Source organism: Monodelphis domestica, chromosome 4 (genome assembly GCF_027887165.1).
Source record: "Monodelphis domestica isolate mMonDom1 chromosome 4, mMonDom1.pri, whole genome shotgun sequence".
In the NCBI taxonomy this organism is placed as follows: Eukaryota; Metazoa; Chordata; class Mammalia; order Didelphimorphia; family Didelphidae; genus Monodelphis; species Monodelphis domestica.
This window is the reverse complement of record NC_077230.1, coordinates 341,601,558-341,626,773: the sequence shown is the minus strand read 5'-3', so window position 1 is coordinate 341,626,773 and position 25,216 is coordinate 341,601,558. Positions and strand designations below refer to the sequence as shown.

Genomic DNA, 25,216 nt, shown 5'->3' with positions numbered 1-25,216 from the left:
GTGGAATGGCAGAGCTAGAAGGGTCCTTAGAAAAGGAAGGGATCTTAGATTCCAGAATGTTAGAGCTTGAAGGGCCCTTAGAATGTAATACAATGTCAGAGCTGGAAAGAATCTTAGAAGGCAAAGTGGATGGTAAACAGAACAATGAAAATGGTGTCAAGAAGTCTTGAGGTGGAAATCACACCTCAGATACTTACTAGCAGATAGACCGTGAGCAAAAAGGGTTAAATTACTTATCCAGGGTCACACAATTAGTAAATGTCTGAGGTTAGACTTCAACTCTGGAAGAGATACTTCATTATGCCTCAGTTTGCTCATCTGTAAAATGAGTATAACAACAGTACCTGCATCACAGCTTTGTTGCAATGGTCAAGTGAGACAACATAAATTGCCTCACAAACCTTATAAAAATGCTAGCTATAATTACTATTCTTTGGAGAATATAGAATATTAGAGCTCACAGGTACCTTAGAGAGCTAGTCCAACTCACCCATTTTACAGATAATCAAACTGAGACTCAAAGATAATGTTTCTAAAGCACTTTGAAAACTTTACTATTGTATACATACTGGTTACTATTGTTGCTGTTATTGTTGTTGTCATTATTGTTATTAGCATCTCATCCTCATCTTTTTTGATGGGATTAAGATAGGAACAGCCCAGAGGTAAATTATTATCCCACTATTATGCTTTTATAGTTAATGTTCTATGAATTATTAACTAATGATGAAATAAATGCCTTTTGTAATTACATAGAGATATTAGGATGTAAACTTATAATTTTGAGGCTTCTTGGAAGGCTTTTTATTTTGGTATACTCCAATAGTACACAAGTCTACAGGGATGACAAGCATCTCATCATCTTCCCACATCTTTCTTATTTCTTCTTCTAGGGCTCTATGTGTATTTTGAAAGCTTTCCCTTCATTCCCTCCCCCTTTACCATGAAGCTTGGAAATTAAACCTATTAGTATAGAAACATTCATTTTAAGATTTGCACTTTTTCTGGATTAATGTTATCTACCATTTTGGGTAACAGTTCAATAGGTGAAGATTATTATTAAATGGGGAAATGACTTGTCCAAGGCCATATAGCTAATAATTACCTAACACTTGAATCTTGGTCTTCTGATACCTAGACCAGGGTTCTTTTCACTGTATCCCACATTCTAGGGCTCAAAGACAAGAGCCTTCAACAGGATCCTTAGAACACAAACTATGAGATAATATCCCTGGAGAGAATTTTACTCTTGATTCTCTACCTGATCCTCTTCATGTCCTTTAGGAAGTCTTCCCATTTTTTCCAGAAGGTGGAATTTCTTGTCTGAACCCCATACTCTTTTTTCATGAACATCTCTATGACTCTTATCCCACTATGCCTTTTAATGTAGCTATCTGTCTTATTAGTGTGTTCCCTAAAAGCAGGACCTCTGTCTTATCTGCTTCCCCCATAGAACCCAGCCCAAGGGACTGCAGAAAGGGTATTGTATGAATTCACTCAATATTCTTCTTAATGATGAAAAAGAAAACTCTCCAACTAGACCATGTCAAATATGAGGAAATGAAGTATCCATGAGAGGCTATCCAATGCAATCTTTCCCCTAGTATCAACTTGATTAGTTAAACCATTCTCCATGGAGGAAAATCCCCTCCATGAAGTGATTTGGTGGGATCTTCTAGGATCCCATCTAGGAAGGATCTTCTAAGCCCTTAGAGATATCAGTCTTGATGCTCGTTATTCTTTGATTCTAGTTTCAGCCTATTTTCTCTTTCTTTGATCTCTTTGGGGTAGAGGTCTAATGGTATCATGCTTCTGGGTCAAAGGGTATACTGCTGGATTACTGTTTAGTAATATTTGGGGAATGATTCCAAATTGTTTTCTAGAATGGTCGAATCAATGCCCAGTTATGTCAACAGTGCATCAATATGGCCATGTATTTTTGCTAATATAATGGATATGAGGTGGGACATCACAATTGCTTTGATTTGCATTTCTCTAATTATTATTGATTTGGAGCACTATTTCAAATGGCTAAAATGTCCTCTGTTCTTCCCTTGAGACTTGCCTATTTGTATCCTTGGACCATTTATCATTTGGGGAAGAGGAAGATCTTGGATCTTCAAGAGTTTTTCTTTTTACAATTTTTCCAGGGTCCCCTATAAGATGACAATATCCTTGGAAAGGTTGTATAGTCTGGAGCTCATCAGGATCAATTAAGTTCTTAGAGGTCATTTGCAATGGTCACAGAGAAGGAACTATATCCAGAATGGGGGGGGGGGGGGTGAGGCAGGACAAGGGGAGAGAGAGTGCAGTACATCCTTAACAATAATTTGGTCCTGTCAGACCTTGACTGGTCTGAAGATGGCATGAACTTGCCATTTTTTTAGACTAAGTGTCTTGGACATTGCATTGCTGTTGAACTGGTTGTTCATCGAATTACTTTTTCTTTTGAGCAGAGGGGAGGGATATATTCGGAAATTAAAGTAGTCTAAAGATAAAATCAACAAAACATTTTAAAATAGCATTGATCTGGATATAAGCCACTCATTTCTTCCTGATTAAGTTCCTATGTGACTTCTAATCAATGATATTGTTGAATTATACCTCTACATTTTTTTTTCCTTTCCAGGATTAGAATCTATGACCTACAATCAAGATGACCTACATTTAGACTAATATAGTACTTTCCTTTTGCAGAATTTTCATGAATTCTCAAAGAGATTACTATCAATATAGAGTGTCTCACATTTTCTCCACTTAAATGTATCTTTTTCCCCTTACTGAGATGAACTTTCCGCGTCATATTTTTCTGCTTATTCAAATTCCCCCTGTCTTTTAAGGACCAATCCCAATCTTACTTCCCCTAGAAAGCTTGTTTAACTACTCCAGCCCTCAGTGCTCTTTCCCTCTCTGGGGATCGCTAGAATTTAGAGTCTGAATTCCACCAATTGAGCTTCTTTTGTGTGACTCTTACATGTCTGTTTCTTATGTGTTAATTTTAGTCTCCAACTAAAATATAAGTTCTTCAAGGGCAAGCAATGTGTTCCTTTCTTCCTCTGTTTCCACCACAGTATGATAAAACATAGGACTGTATATACAGAAGACATTTTTAATATACATCAGTTGAGAGAATAAAGGACATAATGAAGTATCAAATAAATTACCTCCTGTGCATAGAGTATCTGGATCAAACCAACAACTGGAATCTGTGGGAGGAGGTTCTCCTCGTGGAAAGTGAATAGGCCTGCCCAATGATTGCACTAATTGAGTGGATGTATCCAGCAAATGGGTTGGAATAAGTTGGCTCTTCTGTCCATCTGTGTCCAAGATCACATAGCTGACCAATCTATTTCCCCTCTCATCTGTCTGAATCCTCTGGCTAAATCCAGCTAGATCTAGAGACATAATGTGATTCTGAAGATGATTTCCTGAGAGTTGACTCCCTTGTTTTCGAGATCGATTCAGAGCATTGGCCAGAAGAAAGATGGCATCATAGACAGTCCCAAAGAGTGGAGACACCTGTGGGATCAAAAGCAGTGTTACTAGTTCAGCAGATAATTAGAAAAGTTTTCCTGGTTTAGGCTGCTCAAAAACCAAGGGATTCAAGCCTTTTACATTCATTATTATCAATTTCATTACCATAACTATCTCTAAGTGTTCCTTTTGGCTAATTTGGCCTGATCTCATCATAAGGACCATGAAAACATCCTCAAAGTCCCCATCACTATTATTACTATTGCAATGATAAGCCCATTATTGTGTTGTACATAAATACCACCATCAGCACCACCATCATCACTAATAACCATCATCAATGCCAACATCAACACCAACACCATCATTAATACCCATCATTATTAACATCATCACCATCACCATCACTACCACCATCATCATCACCAGTATCCATAGACATTACCATCTATAGCATCTTCACCCCTACTGCTACCATTATCATTCCTATTGCTTCTACTATCATCACAGTAATGTGTATCATCAACATTTTCAGCATCACTGTCACCATCACCAGCACTTATTACCACCCAATGATGACCATGGCCACCATTATCATCTTTTATCATGGCTATCATCATTATCACCACTACTCTATCATCAAATGCTACCACAGATGTCCTGGTAATGTTCCTAGCTTTTGGTATCCTCAAGTTCTAAATCCCTTCTCAAATGAGATAATAATTTAAACAAACATTTAGCACAATGCCTGGAACATAGTAGGCCCTGTTTTCTCTAGCTTTAAAGAGGGAAAAAGAAGAGACAAAAAATTTCCCTCCCACCAAAAAAGGAATAATGAAGGACATGGGGGGTAAAGACTAGGACCCATGATTTTATTGATATAGAAAATCCCAGATAAGGAATTTCTATCTACAAATTTATATCTGCATCATCTCTGAAGTTTATAGTTCTAAGGAATCATTTAGTCTTAAAGCAATGAGAGGTTAAATTATTTACCCAAGATGACACAGGCAAAATGTATGAGAGGCAAGACTTGGGGCCAGGTCTCCCTGGTTCCAAGACCAGCTCTTTATCAAATCTAGAGAACCTTAGTCTCAGAGAGGCAGAAAAAAGAGTCAACAAACCAAATAAATGCACAGACACTAGCAAGTCAAATATAGGTGTACACGTACCCAGACACACACATATATACACACTGTTAGATTTAGGGTTTGGGGATTTAGGATCCTGAAGTTGTGTAGCTGGATGATATGGAGCAAAGCAATCCCTTGCGCTGCCCCCCCCCCCCCATGTACACATTATAACCCCCATGAGTTGGGACTGACTTGCTCAGGCTCTTTGTCAGTGGTGATTTCTCCACTCTTCCTTGCAGCTGAGAAGGCTCCATCAAAGTCAGTTGTGCCAGACTCCAGAGTAATGGTCAGCACAGCATCATATGCTTCCTGAAGGACACCACCATCCCTCAGCACTGGGTAGGACCGGTTGCGATAGGGCATCCCATAAAGTAGTACATCGTAGGGGATGAAGATGTACCTGCCATCAGTCAGGCCAAGTGCGTGAGCCTGGGCAAGCAGGACTGCCTGCTCAGAGCCTCCAACAAGAACTGAGTGCATGCACATCACTATTACTGCAAAGCAAAGAGGCAAAAAGGCATCAGACTAAAGGTCTACCCCACAGACCAGAGACAATGATCCCCCACAAAAATAAAACCAATAAAAGTATAATAGACTAGATTTCTTCTCAGGAAGTGGTTGAATTAAACCCAAGAATGGGGTCTATATACCTCAAATCCAGTCCTGCCCATACCACCACCACATTGTACAATCTTAGGGAAGACCCTTCTACTTTTTTTGTCTCAGTTTTCTATATTAAATGACAGGTTGGAATCAATGGTGTCTAAGATACCTTTCAATTCCAACAACTGAATTAATTAGTTAATAGGATCATATCCAGCCTAGATCTCAGAGTTAAAGGTAGCTCAGAAAATATGGAATCCAACCTACCCCAAACAGAAATCTTCTCTACGTTATCCCTAAAACAACTGACTATCCAACCTCCAGTGGAGGACTTTCAGTGAAAGAAAATTCTCTGAGCTCCTGAGCCAGCTCATCTTTCTTCTTTTATTTTTGCTCAATCATTTCAGTCATTTCCAACTCTTCATGACTGGAATGGTTTGCCATTTCTTTTTTCATCTCATTTTACAAATGAGGAAACTGAGGCAAACAGAATTAAGTGACTTGCTCAGGTAGTAGAGGCCACTTTTGAACTCAAGAAGATGCGTCTTCCTAACTCTGTTCACTGTGCTACCTAGCTAACTCCATCCCTCCTTTAAGGAAGCACCAAATCTGGGAGACCCTTATATCAAATAGACATCTGCCTCTACAACTTTTTCCTACTAGGTTTGTTTCTTCTTCCTAGAATCAAACTGAACAAGTGTTATCTCTCTTCTACAAAATAGTAATTCCAACATTGAAAGATGGTTATGATCCCCTTTAGTCTTTTCTAAATATACTCCATTCTTTCAATTCATCATTGGATGTTCTGATCGTCTCTCCTGACCCTGCCATCTTGGTGCAGTTCCTTATCACTTCATTTCTGGACTCTTGCAATAATCTGCTAATGAGTCTCTCTGCTTCAATTCCAGTCCATTCTCCATTCAACTGTCAAATAGATCTTCCTTAAATTTAGGTCTATGTCACCCCCTATTCAATAACCTCCAATAGCTCCCTATTACCTTGAAGATGAAATATAAAATCCTGTTTGACCTTAAAAGCCCTTCATAACCTGGCTCCTTCCTCCTTCCCAGTCCTCATACTTTCCGTCGGACTATTTCTTGCTCTTCTCACTCTTACTCTATAACACCTTTCTCCTTGATGTTCCTTGAATAAGATTCCATCTCTTGTCATTTTCTCTGGTTGTCCCATCCCTTTAACTCTCTCCCTCCTCCATTTCCTGATTTCTTTCTCTTCCTATAAGCCTCAGTGAAAATCCTACCTTCAATAGGAAGCCTTTCCTTATCCTCCCTAATGCTATAGTGCCTTCCTTCTAATATCATCTCCAATTTATCTTGTCTATATCTTGTTTGTATATAGTCATTTGCATGTTGTCTCCTCCATTAGATACTGAGCTCCCTGAAAGCAGAAACTATTTTTTCTCTTTCTCTCTTCAGCACTTAGCACAGTATCTGGTACATAGCAGGCAATTATTGAATACTTGTTGACTTGTTTTAGCTTGGTCTCTAATCTTTTCTCCATTGTCATCTCCCTCCTCTGGAAGATTTTAGTTTGTCTAATAAATTTCTTAAAATGTAAGGGTCAGATCTGACAGTCACAGCACTTCAGATATGAACTGAGCCAGAGGAAAATGAGATTACCTTCCTTATTCAAGTTATGATGCTTCCCTTTCTTAATACAGTCTTTTGGCTTCCATGTTATACAATTGGCTCTGTATACTAAAACTTTTTCTTAGTGACTGGCTGACGTTTCTTCAATCTAGTACTTATGTGGTTTATTTTTTGAACCCAAGTGTAGGACTTTCCATTTATTCCCTTTAAATTTCATCCAATGAGATTCAACCCATCATTGCTAGGCTACTGAAAACATTTTAAATTATGGTTCTGTTATCCAACATATTAATTATCCCTCCAGGTTTCTCATGTCATCATTGATAGGGAGTCCATTTATGTCTTCAGTTAAATCATTGATAAATATGTAGCCCCAAGAACCAAGAAGAAACCCATTGGGATACTGGAGACTATCCCACATCCTGACTTGGACCCATTATTGTCTAGTCTGTGAGTTCAGTCATTCAGCATATTCCACAGTCATCTATGACAACATGTAATGTACATCAGAATGTTGCAGAAGACAGTCTATATCTGACTGACTTCAGAGAAGGTTTACCCTTGCTTGGAAATAGAGAATAACACCATGGATGGGGGAAAGGCTTTAAATTTACTTACCCTTCAATCGATTTGTGTCTTGAAGCTGCTTCAGGGCTCCTAGAGCTCCCTGGCCCCCAGGCCCCAGAAAGGTTACAGGCCCCACAGGCAGGCCATGCGTCCTGAGGGCAGAGGTAACCTGTTGGGCTGTGTCTACCCAGACATCCTGGTGGGAGGAGATGACGGCCACATGAGCCCAGCCAAAGTGCCGCAGGACAGCCAATAGGACATGGATGGTAGAGGGCAAGATGGGGACCAATGTGCCCCCTGACTCTGGGGCTCCACATGCCCAGGAGAAAAGGGCCTTGCCCCAGTTCTGGCCCAGAAGTGCTGCTGCTGGGCAGTAGCCAGGATTGGAGGGCCCCACGAAGGTGGCCACAGCACCTCTATAGGAGAGGAAAGCAGCCAGGGCCTGAGGGGTATTACAGCCCTCCTCAAGAATCATGTAGTCCAGCTGGCTACCCAGCTTCAGCAAGGAGTCTTTCTTGGCCCGCAGGATGGCTAGCTGGGCGGCCATATGAGGGAGGGCTTTGGTGAAGAGGGGGTCACACTTCCATGGGCCCAGCACTCCCACAATGAAAGCGTCCTCATCCTGTGTCTTGTTGGGGCTCAGAGTAGCACCCAGGAGGAGATAGCACAGCATGATGCTGAGCAACACCAGCCAAGGGGCCCTCAGAAAGCTGAAGGGAAAACCCCCAAAGGGTCTGAGAAGCCACGGCCACGGGCCCTGGTGGGTCAGGCCAAGAAGGTCGGGAGTCTTTCTCTTCAGGTGATCCAAGAGAGAGACTTCAGGTGTCGCAGTCAGCCAGGGTCCTAGGAAAGTTTGCAAAGAACAACGTCTAGATCATTCCCACGCCCATCTTCCTACTCATACCCAGCCGGGACAGAAGTGGGAAGGAGGAGATCGCCATCAAATTTTAGAACCTTTATTCAGACTTTCAAAATATCTAGTCCCGCCTGTACTTCAGCAGGAATCTCTGCATCATCAGTTCACGTAAACCTTTCTGTGCCTCTTCTGGATTCATTTATTACAGCACCATAATATTCTCTTAAATTCATTCACATACCTCAGATTTGGTTGTTGACTTCCTAATGGATGGGCATCTACTTTGCTTTCAGTGAAAGTGTTGCTGGGGACAGCGGGGTGGTTCAGTGGATAGAGAGCCAGACCAAGAGATGGGAGGTCCTGGGTTCAAATCCGGCCTCAGACACTTCCTAGCTGTGTGACCCTGGGCAAGTCACTTAACCCCCATTGCCTAGCCTTTACCACTCTTTTTCCTTAGAATCAATACTTTGTATACCATTTGCTGTCCAAGTACCAACCTAGCAAAATATAGAGTAACTCATCCCCTTGAATCTGGCCATTTGGTGATCTTATTCTTTGACCATGTTTCTAACCCATGGAACAAGGACTGACCCATTCTGCTTTGACAGTGACCATGACAGAGTGGAGAATCGGCTATCAATAAACATTTATTGAACACCTATTATATGCCAGACACTATACTCAGCACAATAGTTTGCCAAGAATAACCATTTTCAAGATATCTATACGCATTCATTTCACCATTGGCCCTCTAAATGTAAGATCCTTGTTCGGTGAACACCAAGTGGACATCCTACTGAAAGAAATGAATTATGTCAATCTTTAGTATTCTCACTATAAATAAAACCAAAGACAAAAGAATGTTGCAGCTAAATGCAAGAATGATTCCCCAATTCTTCTTGCAGGAGGACAAATGAAGGAGGTGGTTTTTTATTTCAACCAACAAACACAAGACATTCAGTCATCTTGGGTTACAGTGTTTACCATTTTATTTGCAAAAAAAGATCACCATGAAAAGCATCACAATTTATGTGTTGACATGTTTTAGAGGACAGTGAGCTAGAAGAATTCTAGGAAGAACTCAGTAAAACCATCTAAATGAAATCAGTCTATTTTTGCTACTCAATGACCTACATGCAAAGATAGGACTAAGGAAAGATGGCAAATAGATGCTGGAAAACATGATTCAAGAGGAAGGGATGGGACAGAGAGACTAAAGACTTGTATACTACCCAGAAACCTCCTGCCTCTTTGCTATGAATAATTTCTTCAAGAAAAGAATCAGAAGATGATGAACATGGAAAATATTTAAGAATATATATAAGAATGATACTGCTTGTATTTTTAAGGGAAGCAGCTTATTTCTAATGTGGGAACCATTCCTAAAAACAGTTAGACCACCTCTGCATTAAATAAAGATTATTTCTAAGCTAGAAATGACAAAACTGAGAAAAGGATGAAGTGCTATTAAGAAAAATTATACCCTGACCTATTTAAACAAATTATTAATGCCAAGAAATGGGAAATGAATGGAGGAAAAGACAGAATGATTACAACCATTTCATACAGATGCTTAACCTATGTAAATCAATTTCTCATAATTTAGAAATCAAAAGGACCTAAATATCACCATAGTCAGCAGATGAATGGCTAACTTGCTGGGCAGAGAGGGATTCCAGCCAAAGAACACATTGATCAGGAATATAAATTGTTTCATAAAATTTTACTGAGAAAAATGATTGAAGAGCTTGAGTAACATCTTAAGAAGTTGTAGAGGAGTACCCTCTGGTGTGAAAACTAGATGAGAGAGCTCACTAATCAAAACCATCTCAAGAGAATTCACAGATAAAACTGGAAAGACAACAAATAGACAAATTATGGAAACCATTTTCAGAGATTTTTATACTAAACTCTTCTGATCAAGGATAATGGCTCCCTCTGCCCTCTCCCTTGGGGTGTCACAGGGGGCACCACCTCATTTAGACTCATATCACTGCCCTATATGTATTTATGGAGGAAACTGAAATAGCACTAAAAAAACAAAACAAAGATGGTAAAGTCAAACCAAAAAGACACAAAGGAGGATATTTGTACAGTATGGGCATCCATGGAGGGAGAAGCCATATTCATGTAATCACCTATCTTTGAAGGATGGAAGCAATTTGGGATGCATTAACCAAGAAGTGACCTTTTCTACTACATTATACTTAGGTTTTTCTTAACCTCTAATGATCTTAGAAGCATTTCCTTCCCTTTCCTATAGCCTTGATTTTAAATACTATTTCTAAGTAACACAATAACTGAAATTGGCTTTTCCCCAATACATTGGGACTTTACCAGCACCATACCTTTGTTTATAGAGTCCCCTATCCCTTGGAATGAACTATTTCTTCATCCCACACCTATCCCTACCTATTGAAATACTATTCATCCTACAAGACCAAACTAAAGTACCATCTCCTCTTGGCATATTTCTATGATTTCCATTTGAAAGAACTATCTCCTTTTTCTGAATAATGATTATAATGGTAATTAACATCTTTATTGTAATTTTTCTTTCTTCCTTTTATTTCTTTTTTCTGTTCCTTTCCTTCCTTTTTTCTCCCTCCCTCCCTCTCTCCCTCTCTCCCTCCCTCCCTCTCTCCCTCCCTCCGTTCCATTCTTCCTTCCTCCTTTCCCTCCTTCCCTCCCTCCCTCCTCCCTTCCTCCCTTCCTCCCTTCCTCCCTTCCTCCCTTCCTTCCTTCCTTCCTTCCTTCCTTCCTTCCTTCCTTCCTTCCTTCCTTCCTTCCTTCCTTCCTTCCTTCCTTCCTTCCTTCCTTCCTTCCTTCCTTCCTTCCTTCCTTCTTTTTGTATTAGTATCAATTCTAAGATAGAAGAGCAATAAAGGCTAGTATATTGAGATCAAGTGACTTGCCCAGGGTTACACAGCTAGAAAATATCTGAAGCTACACTTGAACCCAGGTCTTCCTGACTCCAGGCCTGACACCTATTCACTAGGCTACCAAGCTGTCCCTTAAATTTATTATTTTGTTGTTGTTGTTCAGTTGTGTCTAACTTTTCATAACCCCATGAACTATAGTAATCCATAGAGTTTTCTTGGCAAGGATACTGGAGCGGGTTGCCATTTCCTTCTCTAGTGGATACTTTTGTCAGGCAGTCAGAGGTTAAATGACTTGTCCACAGTCATACAACTAGAAAGTATTTGAAACTAGATTTGAACTCAGGTTTTCCTGACTCCAGGCTTAGTACTTTATCCACTGAACCACCCTAGCAGCCTATCTTTATTGAATTTTAAAGTTTTATAAAAAGTTTTTCTTACATGATCCCATTGCATCCATCTGCCAGAGTACTATACCTCTGCCTTACACTCCCCACATCCAGTGTCACATTGCAATTGTATAAATTATTCCCATGTCTGTTTGATTATAAGCTCCATAATGAAAGAGCCTTCTCACCTGGGAATGGAGGCATATAAATAGAAAGCCCTAATAAATGTTTGTTGAATGACTGAATAGTCAAGCAATAATTTGTTGAGTGCCTTCAGTGAGCAAGGTGATCATACTTCAGGCAAGATATGTCAGAAGAAAATAAGATGGGATCCCTCCGATTAAATTCAATTAAAGATGATCACAACTCTTCTATATACCAGGCTCTGAGCTAGGCTTAATGGATTCAAAAATAAAAACTAAGCTGACATCACAAGATTGCAATTTTCCTGGAAGGATGGGCGATGGGGCAGAACATTTACAGAGTTAAAGTGGAAAATAATTTTAGAGAAAGGGAACAATTCAAGGAATGTTGTGGAAGTAAGAATTGACCATGTTTTGGAGGACATCAATTATAAACACAAAGAAAGATAAATAATAACACGACATAGGAAAGAAGTATTAAGTGAATGAGATGGATTTGGGTACTCTGAAAGGTTTTGAATCATAGAGGAGATGGAGGGGACCTCAGTGGCCTACCAGGACAACTCTTTTATTTTGTAGGAGAAGTTATAGAATCTCAGAATCTCCCACTGGCAGTGACCTCAGAAGGCAATTAATATAACCTGCAGCTGAGCAAGAGTCCTCTCTATAACATCCCTGACAAGAGACCATGGAGCCTAGAGGGAACTAGGTGGCACAGTGGATAGCGCACTGGACCTGGAATCAGGAAGATTTGGGTTCAAATCCAGCTTCAGACACTTACTAGTTGAATGACTCAGGGAAAGTCATTTTTAGCTATCTGTCTCAGTTTCTTCAACTGTAAAATGCTACCTTCCAGAATTGTTGTAAGCTAAGATTTGTAAAGCACTTAGTATATTCTTTGGCACAAAGTAAGTACTTAATAAGTGCTTGTTTCTGCCTTCTCTGATGAAAGACCTCTTATGATAAAAAAAAAAATCACCACTTTCAGGGCCCATGACATCTTTGCCCCAGGTTTTAATTTTTTTAACTTCTTCAGTAATATTTTATTTTATTTTCCCCGGTTACATATATAAAGCATTTTTGATATTTGTTTCTGACATTTTGCCATCCAAATTCTCTTCTTCCCTTCTTCCACTCTCCCTATGCATATGCTATCATGCAATACATATTTTCATATCTGTCATGTTAGGAAAGAAGGCACATACAAGGAAAAACACTTGAAGGAAATAAAGTAAAAAATGGTATGCTTTGATCGGCATTCAGAGCCCAGCTATTATTGTTAAGCCATTCTACACACCATCAAAACAAATTCTGGGGCGCAGCTTGGTGGCTCAGTGGATTGAGAGTCAGACCCAGAGATGGGAGGTCCTAGGTTCAAATCTGATCTCAGACACTTCCTAGCTGCATGACCCTGGACAAGTCACTTAATTCCCATTGCCTAGCCCATATCACTCTTCTGTCTTGGAACCATTGCACAGTATTGATTGCAAGATGGAAGGTAAGGTTTTTTTTTTTTTATTTTGACCTCCCACTACTTGGTCCAATCTCAAAGGAAGATCCTGGGTTGAACTGATCAGGAAACATTTCCAGAAAGGAGGCATATGATATTCTGATCATTTTTAGGAATTTGGATTGGTATGGGATAGAATCCAATTTCACTGATATGCTTCCTGGGATCATCTTGCTTTTTTTAAAATAGAAATTAATCCAAGTTCAATCTTTAGCCAGAATAAATAGATTTGTTCATAGAATTATACATTTGGAATGGGAAGGAATCTTATAAGTTATCTAGTATACCACCTCATCATTTTATACATAAGAAAGCTGCTGCTGTAGGGTAGAGGGGAAGTGACTTGATCAACTTCATACAGGTAAGTATAATGCCTATAACAAAGTAGATGCTTGATAAATCTTTATTGATTGTCAATTGATTGACTGAAATCAATGGCAAAGCTAGGATTTGAACCCATGTCCCCTGGCTCTGAATCTATTGTTCTTTTTGAGTACAGACCATTCTTCAATGTCGATTCTAGAACAAGGACTGGACTGGGAGTTAGATGACCTTAGTTCAGGACTAAAAAGTTTCTAATTCATCAAGTGATCTAAAAACATGTCATTTTCCTTTTTTGGGGAAAATGTCTCAATTCTGTCTTCTGTAAAATGAAAGGAATGACCTGGACAGTCTTTAAGGTCCTTCCCACTTTTCATATTCTATGTTCCAAGGTCTTTTCCAGTTCTGACTTTCTATGTTCTGATATCCCTTCCAGCTCTTATATACTTCATCTCTTATGTTTCCATTCTCTCCAGTACCCAAATCCTTCCCCACGAGTACCAATGGGATTTAGAAAAGATGTAGTTAGTATCCTAGGCCATGGTAGGACCAATTAGCACCCATCAATCAGCTCCATTGCACTAAGTTGTATCTTAGAAGCCAGGAAGAGAAATTGCGTTTCACCAGCTACCTCAAAGAGGGACTCATGCATAAGAGAATTGTCTTATTTTCTTTCCCATTGTCACTGTCTTGGAAAATTTAGAACTAGAAGGGACTTTAAAACATAAAAGAAAAGCTGTCAAGATTGGAAGGGCCATTAGAACATGTAAAGTCAGAGATGAAAAGGTTGTTAAAATATAATATTATAGGACAGCAAAGGACCTTAGAAAATGTCAGCGTTGAAAAGAGCTGATTAGAGCTTGGAATAATGAGGGGAGCACTGGATATATAGTTGCGAAAATCTAGGTTCAAATATTTAGTCTGACCTTAAGCTAGTAACTTTTTAAATTTTCCTTTTTCTCATAAAATGTTGCTAATTTTTCATTTAACAAACATGTATTTTCTGTCCCTCCCACCCACCCCACCTCCCACTACCTTAATTTAGAAGAAAAAAGAAAAAGAAAGTTCTTGCAACAAATATGCATAGTCAAACAAAACAAATTCTCTCATTGTTCAATTCCAAAAAATATATATTCATTCTTTACCTCTTTGACAGGAAGAGGGTAACATTCTTTCCCCCTCCTTTTTCACTTTTCTGTTATTTTAATTTTTTTCTCTATTATATGTAAGGAAGAGAACATTCTTCATCATCAGTCCTCTGCATTCATGATGTCATTAAATTGATGAGAATTCTTAAACTTTTCAAAGTAATTTGCCTTTATAATATTGCTGTTATCATGTAAATTGTTCTCCTGGCTCTGCTCAATCCATTCTGTATCAATTCATACAAGGCTTCCCATTTCCCTTCCATTATTTTAAAAAACAAAACAAAACAAAACAAAACAAAAAAAAACCCTTACCTTCTGTCTTAGAATCAGTACTGATAAGAAGTAATGGTTCTTAGTCAGAAGAGTGGTAAGAGCTAGTCAATACGGGTTAAGTGACTTACCTAGGGTCACATAGCTAGGAAGTATCTGAGTCCAGATGTGAACCCAGATTATCTCTACTCTAGGTCTGGTGCTCTATCTGCTATGTTACCTTGCTAGTCCCCTGCCATTATTATCATTATTATGATTAAAACTCTTATCTTCCAGCTTATATTTGATACTAAGTATCAGTCCCAAAGCAGAAGGTCAGTAAGGGCTAGGAAATCACAGTTAAGTGACTTGCCCAGGGTCACATAGTTAGGAAGTGTCTGAGTCCAGATCTGAACCCAGGAAGATGATCCTTCCTGATTTGGGCCCAGTGTTCCATCCCCTGTACCACATAGCTGCCTCTCTCATCCATTACTTTCCTTTATTAAACTGAACAAATACTTATTCAGTCCCTGTTTTTACTTATTATTATCATCACCCCTGTTCTCCATGCTGAGGATACAAAGCAGAAAAATGACAATTTCTGTTTTCAAAGAGGATATGAACTAATAGGGAAAATAAAGCATGTGCATCAAACAGTCTAGAATATGCTTAAGGACATATAAGGGAACAGAATGCCTGAAGAGATTTGGAGAAAGAGAGCTCAGTTCAAGCTAAGAGCAATCAAGGTAGACTTCCTGGAGGAGGTAGATTCTGGGCTGCATTTTGAAGATGGAAAAGTTTAAAAGGTAAGGGAGGATACAATGTAGGGAATCTATTCCAAACATATGAGTCATTGCGTGTCAAAGTGTACTGATAGAAGACAGAAGTGCATCAGGAGAAGACTGGGTAGCAGTGATTCAAATTGTATGGAAGGTTGATTGTGTGTGAAGTTGAATAGTGAGCGATAAGGCTTGAGAATTAGGTTGGGGACAGATTGTGATAAGCCTTGAATGCCATGCTAAAACATTTGTAATTTGTCATAAAACCCATAGGGACCTTCTGAGGGTTGTTTTGTTTGTTGGTTTTATCAGGGGAATGACATGATCAAAACTACATATTAGGAAGATCACTTGGGGAATTATTAAAAGGTTCATCAGAGAATGGAGAGCCTGAAGGTCAAGAGACCTTTGGGGATGCTACTGAAGTAGTCCGAGTGAGAGATAGTGAAGGTCCAGCCTAGAGTGGTGGCACTAAGAATGGATAGGAGACACATGTGAGAGATACTCGGAATGTAGGACCTCCAGAATTTGGCAACTGATTGGATATAGCAATGTGGAGGAGAGGAAAGAGTCAGAAATGACTGATGCATCATAGGATTTCTGATTTAGAAAGAAATCTAATCTGACTCATAATTTTACCTTTGATGACATTCCTGACAGATCCAGCCTCTGCCCGAAGATCTCCAGTGAGGGAGAACCCACTTCTCCGGAAGCAGCCCATTTCACTTTTTGTACAGCTCTAATTGTTAGAAAATTTCCCCCCTTGCATTGCCTCTAGTTGGGGATTGTAAAAAATGGCAGTATGCTAAGATTCAGAGGGTTCCAGATCTGCTACAGGCACCTACTGTCAAGAATTCTGTTCTTTGTGACCAAGCAGAACAGTTACAGTCCCTCTTTCACACAATGGACCTTAAACCACTTGAGAATCATAAGTTCTTAAGTAAAACACAAGAGAACCATCATGTCCCAGGTGAAGGGAATAGGGAAAGGGAGATGGACTCAATTTGAGATATGTTTGTGGCTGGGGAACTGGAAGGACATGAAAATGTCAAGGAGGTGGTAAGAGAAGAGAAGGCTGGAGTTCAGGGAAGAGTTGTTGTAGGACTTGGATGATCACCAAAAAAACCCTGGAAAGACATACATGAACTGATGCAAAGTGAAGTGAGCAGAACCAGGAGGACATTATACACAGTATCAACATTATTGTAATGATGATGAACTGTGAATGAATTAACTTTTAGCAGAAATACAAGGATCCAGGACAATTCTAAAAGAATACAGCTTGAAGCAAACCACTATTTACTTTATTTCCTTCATGAGTTTTTTTTCTTGTATCAGTGACATATGTCTTCTCTCACAACATGATGAACATTGAACTATGTATTGCATGATAGCACATGTATAACCTAGATTACCTCCTGGTTTGGGGAGGTTAGGGCTGGGAGGGAGGGAGGGAGAGAAGCTGGATCAAATGAAAATTAAAATAGTATCTGCATTTAATTGGAAAAACAGATTTTTAAAGAGTTGTAGGATTATAGGAAACAGTGTTGGATTTCAAGTCAGAATAACTGGGTTCAAATCTTCCCTCAGCCATCTCCTCAATCTTAAGCAAATCAATTCATCTCTTGATCTCAGTTTCCTCTTTGTAAAATGAGAGGGTTGAGCTAAATGGTTCCTGACATCCCTCTGAGCTTCAGATCAATGATCTTGGGATCCATGAAGTCTTCCCTGATACCTGCATCAGCTGCTAGCATCCTTCTTCCCCAAACTCTCTTGTATTCATCTTGTATCGATTCTCTCTATATTTACATTTATTCATGTTGTCTCTCCTAGAAGAGTATAAGCTCCTAGACAGCAGGTTTCACTTTGTATTTGTATCTTGATGCTTAGCACAGTGCCTGGCAGATACTAAGTGCTGAATGAATTCTTGTTGATTGATTGACCTCTATGAGGAAGATGAGGCTGGGATAAATATGCCCATTTTACAGTCAAGGAAATTGAGACCCAGAAAAATAAATTGCTTTGCCTAGGTTCTCAGAGACAGAGACAGAGTCATGATGGGAATTCAAGCCCTTTGTTTGAGAACACAGTATAGATATGAATGCTTGTGTGCCCTCAAACCATATGTGCATGGATGCCCAAGATTAATTGGCAATTACTCCATTTCTTCTAACCATTTGGGACCAGGTACAGGACTGGTTGGAGGTGCATGAAATAAGTGAAATAATCTTTAATATTCCCTCAGCTACCACCTCCTTGTTTTCTTCTAAGGCTCTACAGTTCTCAGTCTAGCTCTTGGCTATAATCTAAATGTTGGCATAGTGGGTGGAATACTGGATTGGACTCCACAAGAACTAAATAGGTTTTATCTTATCCCATATATGCTTACTAGATGAGACCCTGAGCAAGTGACTTAGCTTCTCTGAGCCTCAATTTCATCACCTGTAAAATGGGAATAATAATAATCCATTACAGGGTGGTTGTCACGTTCAAATTGAGATAATATATGTAAAGATTGTTGTTGTTATCCATTAGGAACAACTCCCTTTCCCATGCCTTATAGGTAAGGTTGGTTATGCCTCTTATTGCAACTTCCCAATGATGTAAAAAATCATTAGTATCACCAACAACAATAGCACATGATTGAATGGAAAAATGCTGGACTTGAGCTTGGAAAACCTGGTTTAGGTACCTTCTTCTACTATGGGAATCTGAACAAATCACTTTTCATCTCTGAGCTTCAGTTTCCTTCTCTGTAAAATGGGTATAGCAATTCTGGAGAGTTCATAGGTCTGTCTGATCGACTGAGATAAAAGATATAAGGTGCTATATTGATGTAAGTTATGATTATTTTTTAATTTTTTATTACTATGAACTTTATAAGCATTAACAAACATGAAAATTTCCACATTCAAAGACAGAAAGAGGACCACATATGAAATTGTGAATGTTACATACAACTTTTTAAACATATACATTTCAAATTTAACAGTTTCAACATTGCTTTGCTTGCCTGGGGCCCATTTTGCATTTTTATTTGCTCCCTTATTTGAAATTGTAAATGGTTCATCAGTATTCTTTTCTTTCTTTCTGATTATCTGAATAATAGTATATAATACACTCAGATTTGGACAGTGCTCCCATGTACCCATCCCCTTCCTCCCTCGCCATTATAACTTCCCTATTCTGTATCCCATTTTCTCAGGACCCCATTTCATCTTCTTTCAGAGTATATTCATTGGTATTTACTATATGCATTAATAGGTTTCCATAACTTAATATCTCAATTAATAATAATAATAATAATAATAACAACAGCTCACATTTCTGTAGTACATTAAGGTTTGCAAAGTACTCTCATCACAGCCCAGGGACAGCTCATTGCCTGAAAAGAGGTTGCAAAGTTCCCTGAGTCAATCTTTATCTAAAAGCAGAGTAGATGTAAGATGAATGAGGAACCCTGAAAAGCTTTCCCTTCCTCCATTTACTCCATGCTAGAAGATATTTTCCTTGACTTTGAGTCAAAGTACGTGAAATTCCACCATAATTGCTCCCTGGAGCATCCCTGTAATAGGTCAGATCTAAGGCAAGAAAGGAAATCTTTTTTATCATTCCTTCTCCCTTGGTACACTATAATGGCAAAAGCACTGGATTAGAGATAAGGGCACCTGGGTTCTAGTTTTGGCTTTAACACTTACTAGCTATGCAAATGCAAGGGAGACACATCTCCTCTCTGAGTTTTGGCTTCTCTTTTTTATAATGAAGCTAATAATATTTGACCATTCTCTCTCAGGGCTGTCTATAAGTTAATTGATCAAAATGGGAATTCCTTTCCCTTTTTCTTTCACGTGCCTTCCAGCACCCCTTTCCTGCCAGAATATTATAATGAGAACAGAACTCTATGCTTTCATTTCATTTCATTCATTCGACAACCACATATTAAGCAACTACTATGTATAAGATGCTGTGTTAGGCACTGCATAAGACACAAAGATAATTAAGACATAGACTCTACCCAAATGGACCTGACAGTTTAGTAGATCTGATAAGAGAAGAGCCCATTCCCTCTCTCAAAAAGTAGTGTTTCCTTTCACTGGGTGTTACTTTAAGAAGAGGCTGAATAAATACTCAATCAGGCATAAAGCTAGCAAACATGCCCGAGTTAGCTTTATTTGGAAGAAGAGATGGTCTGAGAGACATCCTATTCAGATATGAATTGTGTTAGATCCCCTCTCAAATCCCATTCCAGTTTGAGTTTTATATTCTATGATAAGTTCAATGTAATAAAAAGCTCACTTATCTTGGCATCACAATTTCTGGATTCTAGTCTCAGTCCTGACACCTACTTTTTATATAATCCTGGGAATGTCAGTTCTTCTCTCAAGGCCTCAGTTTCCTCCTCAATTAAATGGGAAAATGAAACATGCACAACCTCCCTCATAGAGTTATGAAAGAAGAATTTCCTGTGAATCACTGAGCACCAGAAAATATGAGCTACTGTTCTGATCATCTCAAAGTATTTGAATTTTGAAAGCACACCCAAGGTGGAGAGAGCCAAAAGAGAGAAGCTCTAATGGTGAAATTTCAGTCTTAATTGCACCTGGATATGTGAGGAGATATTTTATAGTGGTTTGGGTGAGGGAGAATCTCTTTAGGGACCCTCATACCAAACCTAATAGATTACCCACTAGTAAACCTATGGATTAGGTTGGCAACTTTTTCATACCTTCTTCTCTGTGGGGTTAAAAATCATTATCAGCAGTACAAAATCACCCCATATAGACTACCTCCAGTATATAGCACATAGAGCCTCACCCCAAAAGAAGGTCCAAATTCAACAAGTAAGGATGCAAAAAAGAATAAACCCAACAAAACATTGATAAATTTTAAAATATGGAGTCAGGGATGCCTAAGACACAAACCCAGGAGAAGGGAATAATTCCACATCACCTACAAGTAAAGCCTCAAAGAAAATCACAGATCTGTCATAAGTTCTACTAGAATTTCTGGAAGAAGTAAGTTATTATATAAATGAACAAAACATCTAAAGAAAAGAAAGAGAAAGAAAATGAAAACTCAAGAGGAAGTAATTAGAAAAAATAAACATCTTACTATAGGAAGTAGAAAATGTTTTTCAAGTAACATTCTTGAAAATTAGATTGGACCAAACAGAGATAAATGATTCCATGACATTAGAATGATGTCCTGAATCAAATAGGATGAAATTTAGTAGATGTTGAGGGAAAATCCTATACTTGGTTCAAAAAGATCAATGGCACAAATATGAAACAAGGAAATCATGGCCAAAAATAGTTTATATAAAATTATTTGGAGTTTTAGTGGACTACAAGATCAATGTGAATTAGCAAAACAACATAGCACACCAAAACACTAATTAAATCCTTGGAGAGATGTCATACAAAAGGGGCATTAGATTTGTTCAGAGTGACCTTCAGTAGAAGACCAGGATATACTGCCTGCTATCTTGCCAGATACAAGGAATTGTTTCATCAACACCCTCAACTTACAGATGAAGAAACTGAGGCTTGAAAAGGGGAAGTACCTTCTTCATGGTCACACAGGTTTGTAAAGAATAGAACTGGATTACAAATCCAGTTTTCTCAACTCCAAATCCAGTGTTCTTGACTCAAAAATGGTAGCAAAGCAGATTTCAGCATGAGATAAGGATAAATTTCCTAAACAATAAAAGATGACAAAAGTTGAAATGGACTAGTTCGAAAGCTGTGAATTTCCAGGTGCTCTAAGGAAAGATTACATGACTTCTTGTCCAGAATGTTATAGAAATGATTCATACTAGAATACAGGCAGGAAAAAAGGAGGAAAAAAGGAAGAGTAGGGGAATGAGAGAAGTAGAAGAGATGGAGAAGAAAAATAATCTCTCAAAGTGTTCCCAGCCTTCAGCTTAGTCATCCTTTATTTTGTTACCCAATTATTCTCCCATTCCCTTACCCCAGATTTTCTTTCCTACAGGTGGTAGAAATTATGGGAAACCAGGGAGGCTGCAATCAGGAAAACCCTAATGGCTCTCAAAGAGAGTTAGTCCCTTTATCTGCCATTTCAAAGCACTTACCTGCCATTCCTGAGGAGGGGTTGGAAAGAAATTAAATCACTGCATGGACCTGGATCCCAAATCCAAGTTTAGCTTCTCTGGTCTTGGTGAACCTGGTGTCTTGACCCTGAAAGTACTCCACATCTGACTGTTGTTATAGGATACTTGAGGTGGCAGGAAATTTAAAAGGTCAACTAGTCCAACCCTTGTCAGAAGAAGAGGCCAAGAGAAAGGGAAGGCACTTGCCCAAGGACATACAGTATGTTGAAGACAGTAGTCAGAACAACTGGGACTTCTGCCTAATGACCCAGGGCTATTTCCCCTATGCTGCCACAGGAAGTCATAATCAATCTGTAACTGCAGCTCATCCCTGCCTTTGATTTTCTATCCAAATGCCTGCGCAGTGAGCTGCTGATTCACTCGAATGAAGCCTTCTGGCACTGGGCACCCCCCACAAGTTTTTGTGCTTTGCTTTGCTTTCTGTAGTGTGTTCCTCATATAAGGCTGATTACAATCCTCCTCCACACTGAACTTGTCTTAAGCCTCAGGAGAGAATAAATGATCCAGAGAAATGAACTCCAAGGGCCCAATATTCTTCTAGTAGCTAATGATGGGAAGGAACATTGGTGTGAAGGAGTGGGCAGGAGGGACAGGAAGTCTGGAACTGTTTTTCAGCACCACGGACAGCTCCATCCAATGCAGGGGTAGGGCAGGCAACTTCTTCCCTGTAATTGAGGGAAGAGTGGGCTGAACCAAGAAAACTGCCTGGGATGTGAGATTACATTATAATAAATATCTCAGGGTTGAAAGGGGCACCAGAGGTTTTCTAATATAACTTGCACTTGAACAGAAACCAGCTAGGCAACATCTCTGACAAGTAGTCATCCAGCCTCTGCTAAAAGATCTCTAGTACCCTGAAACTCACAGCCTCCTGAAGCACTCCATTCCAATTTGGGGCAACTTTCATTGTTAATAATTTAATTTATTTCAAATTAGAAATATGGTCAAGAACACTGGGTTTGAATTAAGCAAAAATTGATTTGAAACCCAACTCTGCTTTTTACTAACCTGTCTGGTAATAACTGAGGCACACCCCCACCCATATTCTGAGTCTTAGGTTCTCTATTTGAATATTTAGGATATTAGATGAGATGATCTTTTAATCTTTGAAGAAAGGCAGGCAGCAAATCCTGTTCTACCTATTGAAGGTCAATTAGAATAAATCTAATAGTTTTTCCTGAACATTTCATTTTTTTTTAACATTTTGAGTCCCAAATTCTCTCCTTCCCATCTTTATCTCGCCCACTGAGAAGGCAAGCCTCACAGTATGACTATACATGTGAAGTCTTATAAAACATATTTCCATATCTAATATCTTTTTTTGCATGATATGCCTCCAAGGATGGAATTAGTGTTTGGGTGTGCCATGTCACTGAACTTGTAACCTACTAAAGCCTCTTGGTCATTATTTAGACCTGGATTCCCCATCTTGTACCTGTGCCATTGATTTTTTGAGCCCAAGAACAGGATTTTATATTTATATCTACAAAATTTCATACTAATAGATGCATCCTGTTATTCTAACCTGTGAAGATCTTTTTGCATACCAATTCTAGGTACAGCCCTTAATGTCATGGTGTGGCCAAATTTATCTGGGCTTGAAGGATTATAAGTCTAAGATATAGGAAGAGCAGGGAAATTTGGGAAGAAAGTGAGATGGGCAGAAAAGAAAAATATGAGCAAAATCTGGAGTTGGAATGTATGAGGCATATTTTCAGAGGAAGCAAAGAGAAGTATGTGGCAAGAGAAGACTGGGTGGATGGCTTTATCAAGAATATGGCATTCTGTGGTAGGCTTTTGTCCTTAATTTCTTAAAATTTGTTTAAACCTTTATCTTACGTCTTTGTATGAGTTCTAAGACATAAGGGTGGCAAAGCCTAAGCAATCAAGTTTAAGTGCCTTACCCAGGGTCACACATCTAGGAAGTATCTGAGTCTAGATTTGATTCCAGGGCCTCTATCTATCTTCCCCCTTATGTCTTTTTTTAATAGCTGTGCTAGACTAGTAAATCAGGAGGATGATATATATCATTTACACATAGTTTAGCATAATATTTGATAGACACATTCTTGAGAAGAGTATAAAAAGATATGAGCTAGATGGTGAACTAAAACGAGTTTAATGGTCAGACCCAGAAAACAGTTATTAATGGTTTGAAGTCATGTTAGGAAAGCCTTCAACAAAGTGCTCCAGGGATCTGTACCAGGTCCCATACTACTTTTTTATTTTTATCAATATCAAAATTTTATTTATTTTATTTTTTATTATTATATTTTATAATAAAAAAATTTTTATTTTAACTTAAACAATAGCATAAATATCATGCCTATTGAATTTCCAGACAAACCAAAGCTGGGAGGCATAAGTAACAGATTGGATAATAGAGTGAAGGTCCAAGATGATCTCTGGAAAGGCAGTTTCAAATGTTGGGCCAAATTTAATCAGATAAAATGTTAGAAACTTGATGAATAATCTTTAACTTCGGTTTTTAAAAAAATCACTTAACCCCCATTGCCCAAATGCACCATATGCAACATGTCTAAATGCAGTTTTATATGGAAAAGATCTGAGGGTTTTAGTGGACCACAAGCTCAATTGGATTCACCAAGGTGGTATGGAAGCCATAAATACTACTCCTATATTAACCAAAGTTAATAGAGGCTCAGAACAAAAGAGATTATATACATATAATGAGTATTGTATTTAATTCTGGGTTCCATATTTTAAGACAGACATCGAGTACCCAGAAAGCATCCAGAAGATGGCAACCAAGATGGTGAAAGAATGGAGGGATATTTAGCTTGGAAAAGGGAAGGTTTGGAGGAATATGAAGCTTTCTTCAAGTATTTAAAAAGTTCTAATGTCCTGTTTGACTCTAAAGGACAGAACTAAAAATGATGGATAGGAATTGAAGAAATGGATTTAAACTTAATGTCAGGAGAAACTTCTGAATGAGAGCTATCCAAAAGTAGCCTGGCTTGCTTCAGTATGTAGTGTGCTCCCATTTTCTAGAGACTTTCTTTAAAAAAAAACCCTTACCTTGTATCTTAGAATCAAGACTGTGTATTAGTTCCAAGGCAGAAGAGGGGTAAGGGCTAGGCAATGGGGGTTAAGTGACTTGCCCAGGGTCACACAGCAAGGAAGGGGTCTATATGATGCCAGATTTCAATTCAGGATGTCCCATTGCTAAGCCTAGCTCTCAATCCATTGAACCACTTAGCTGCCTCCTTTTCTAAAGATTTTCAGGCAGAACCTGGGTGACTACTTGTCAGGTATTATGAAAGAGGGGATTCCTTTTAGAATTGAGATTTGGTGATTTCATGGACAATATAATATTTGAAAGGGCTCTTGTAGCAGACTGTGGAAGACCTCAATGTCAGGCTAAGGAGTTCTATGGTTCTGTGTAGTCTATCCTTGTTGAAAGAAAC

At 38.8% G+C, this 25,216-nt stretch overlaps 1 protein-coding gene across 3 annotated transcripts in view; it reads right to left on the bottom strand.

The window, feature by feature from the left end:
• Positions 1-25,216, bottom strand: part of GUCY2F (guanylate cyclase 2F, retinal) — a 147,341-nt gene that overhangs the window by 63,236 nt on the left and 58,889 nt on the right. For all 3 annotated transcript variants that reach the window (XM_056794944.1, XM_056794943.1, XM_056794945.1), the window contains 3 exons: positions 7,436-8,227; positions 4,800-5,101; positions 3,165-3,519 (listed from right to left, as the gene is read on the bottom strand). In XM_056794944.1, the coding sequence (XP_056650922.1) occupies positions 3,165-3,519; positions 4,800-5,101; positions 7,436-8,057 (1,279 nt within the window). In that variant the 5' untranslated portion in view covers positions 8,058-8,227. The remainder of the gene's footprint in view (positions 1-3,164; positions 3,520-4,799; positions 5,102-7,435; positions 8,228-25,216) is intronic.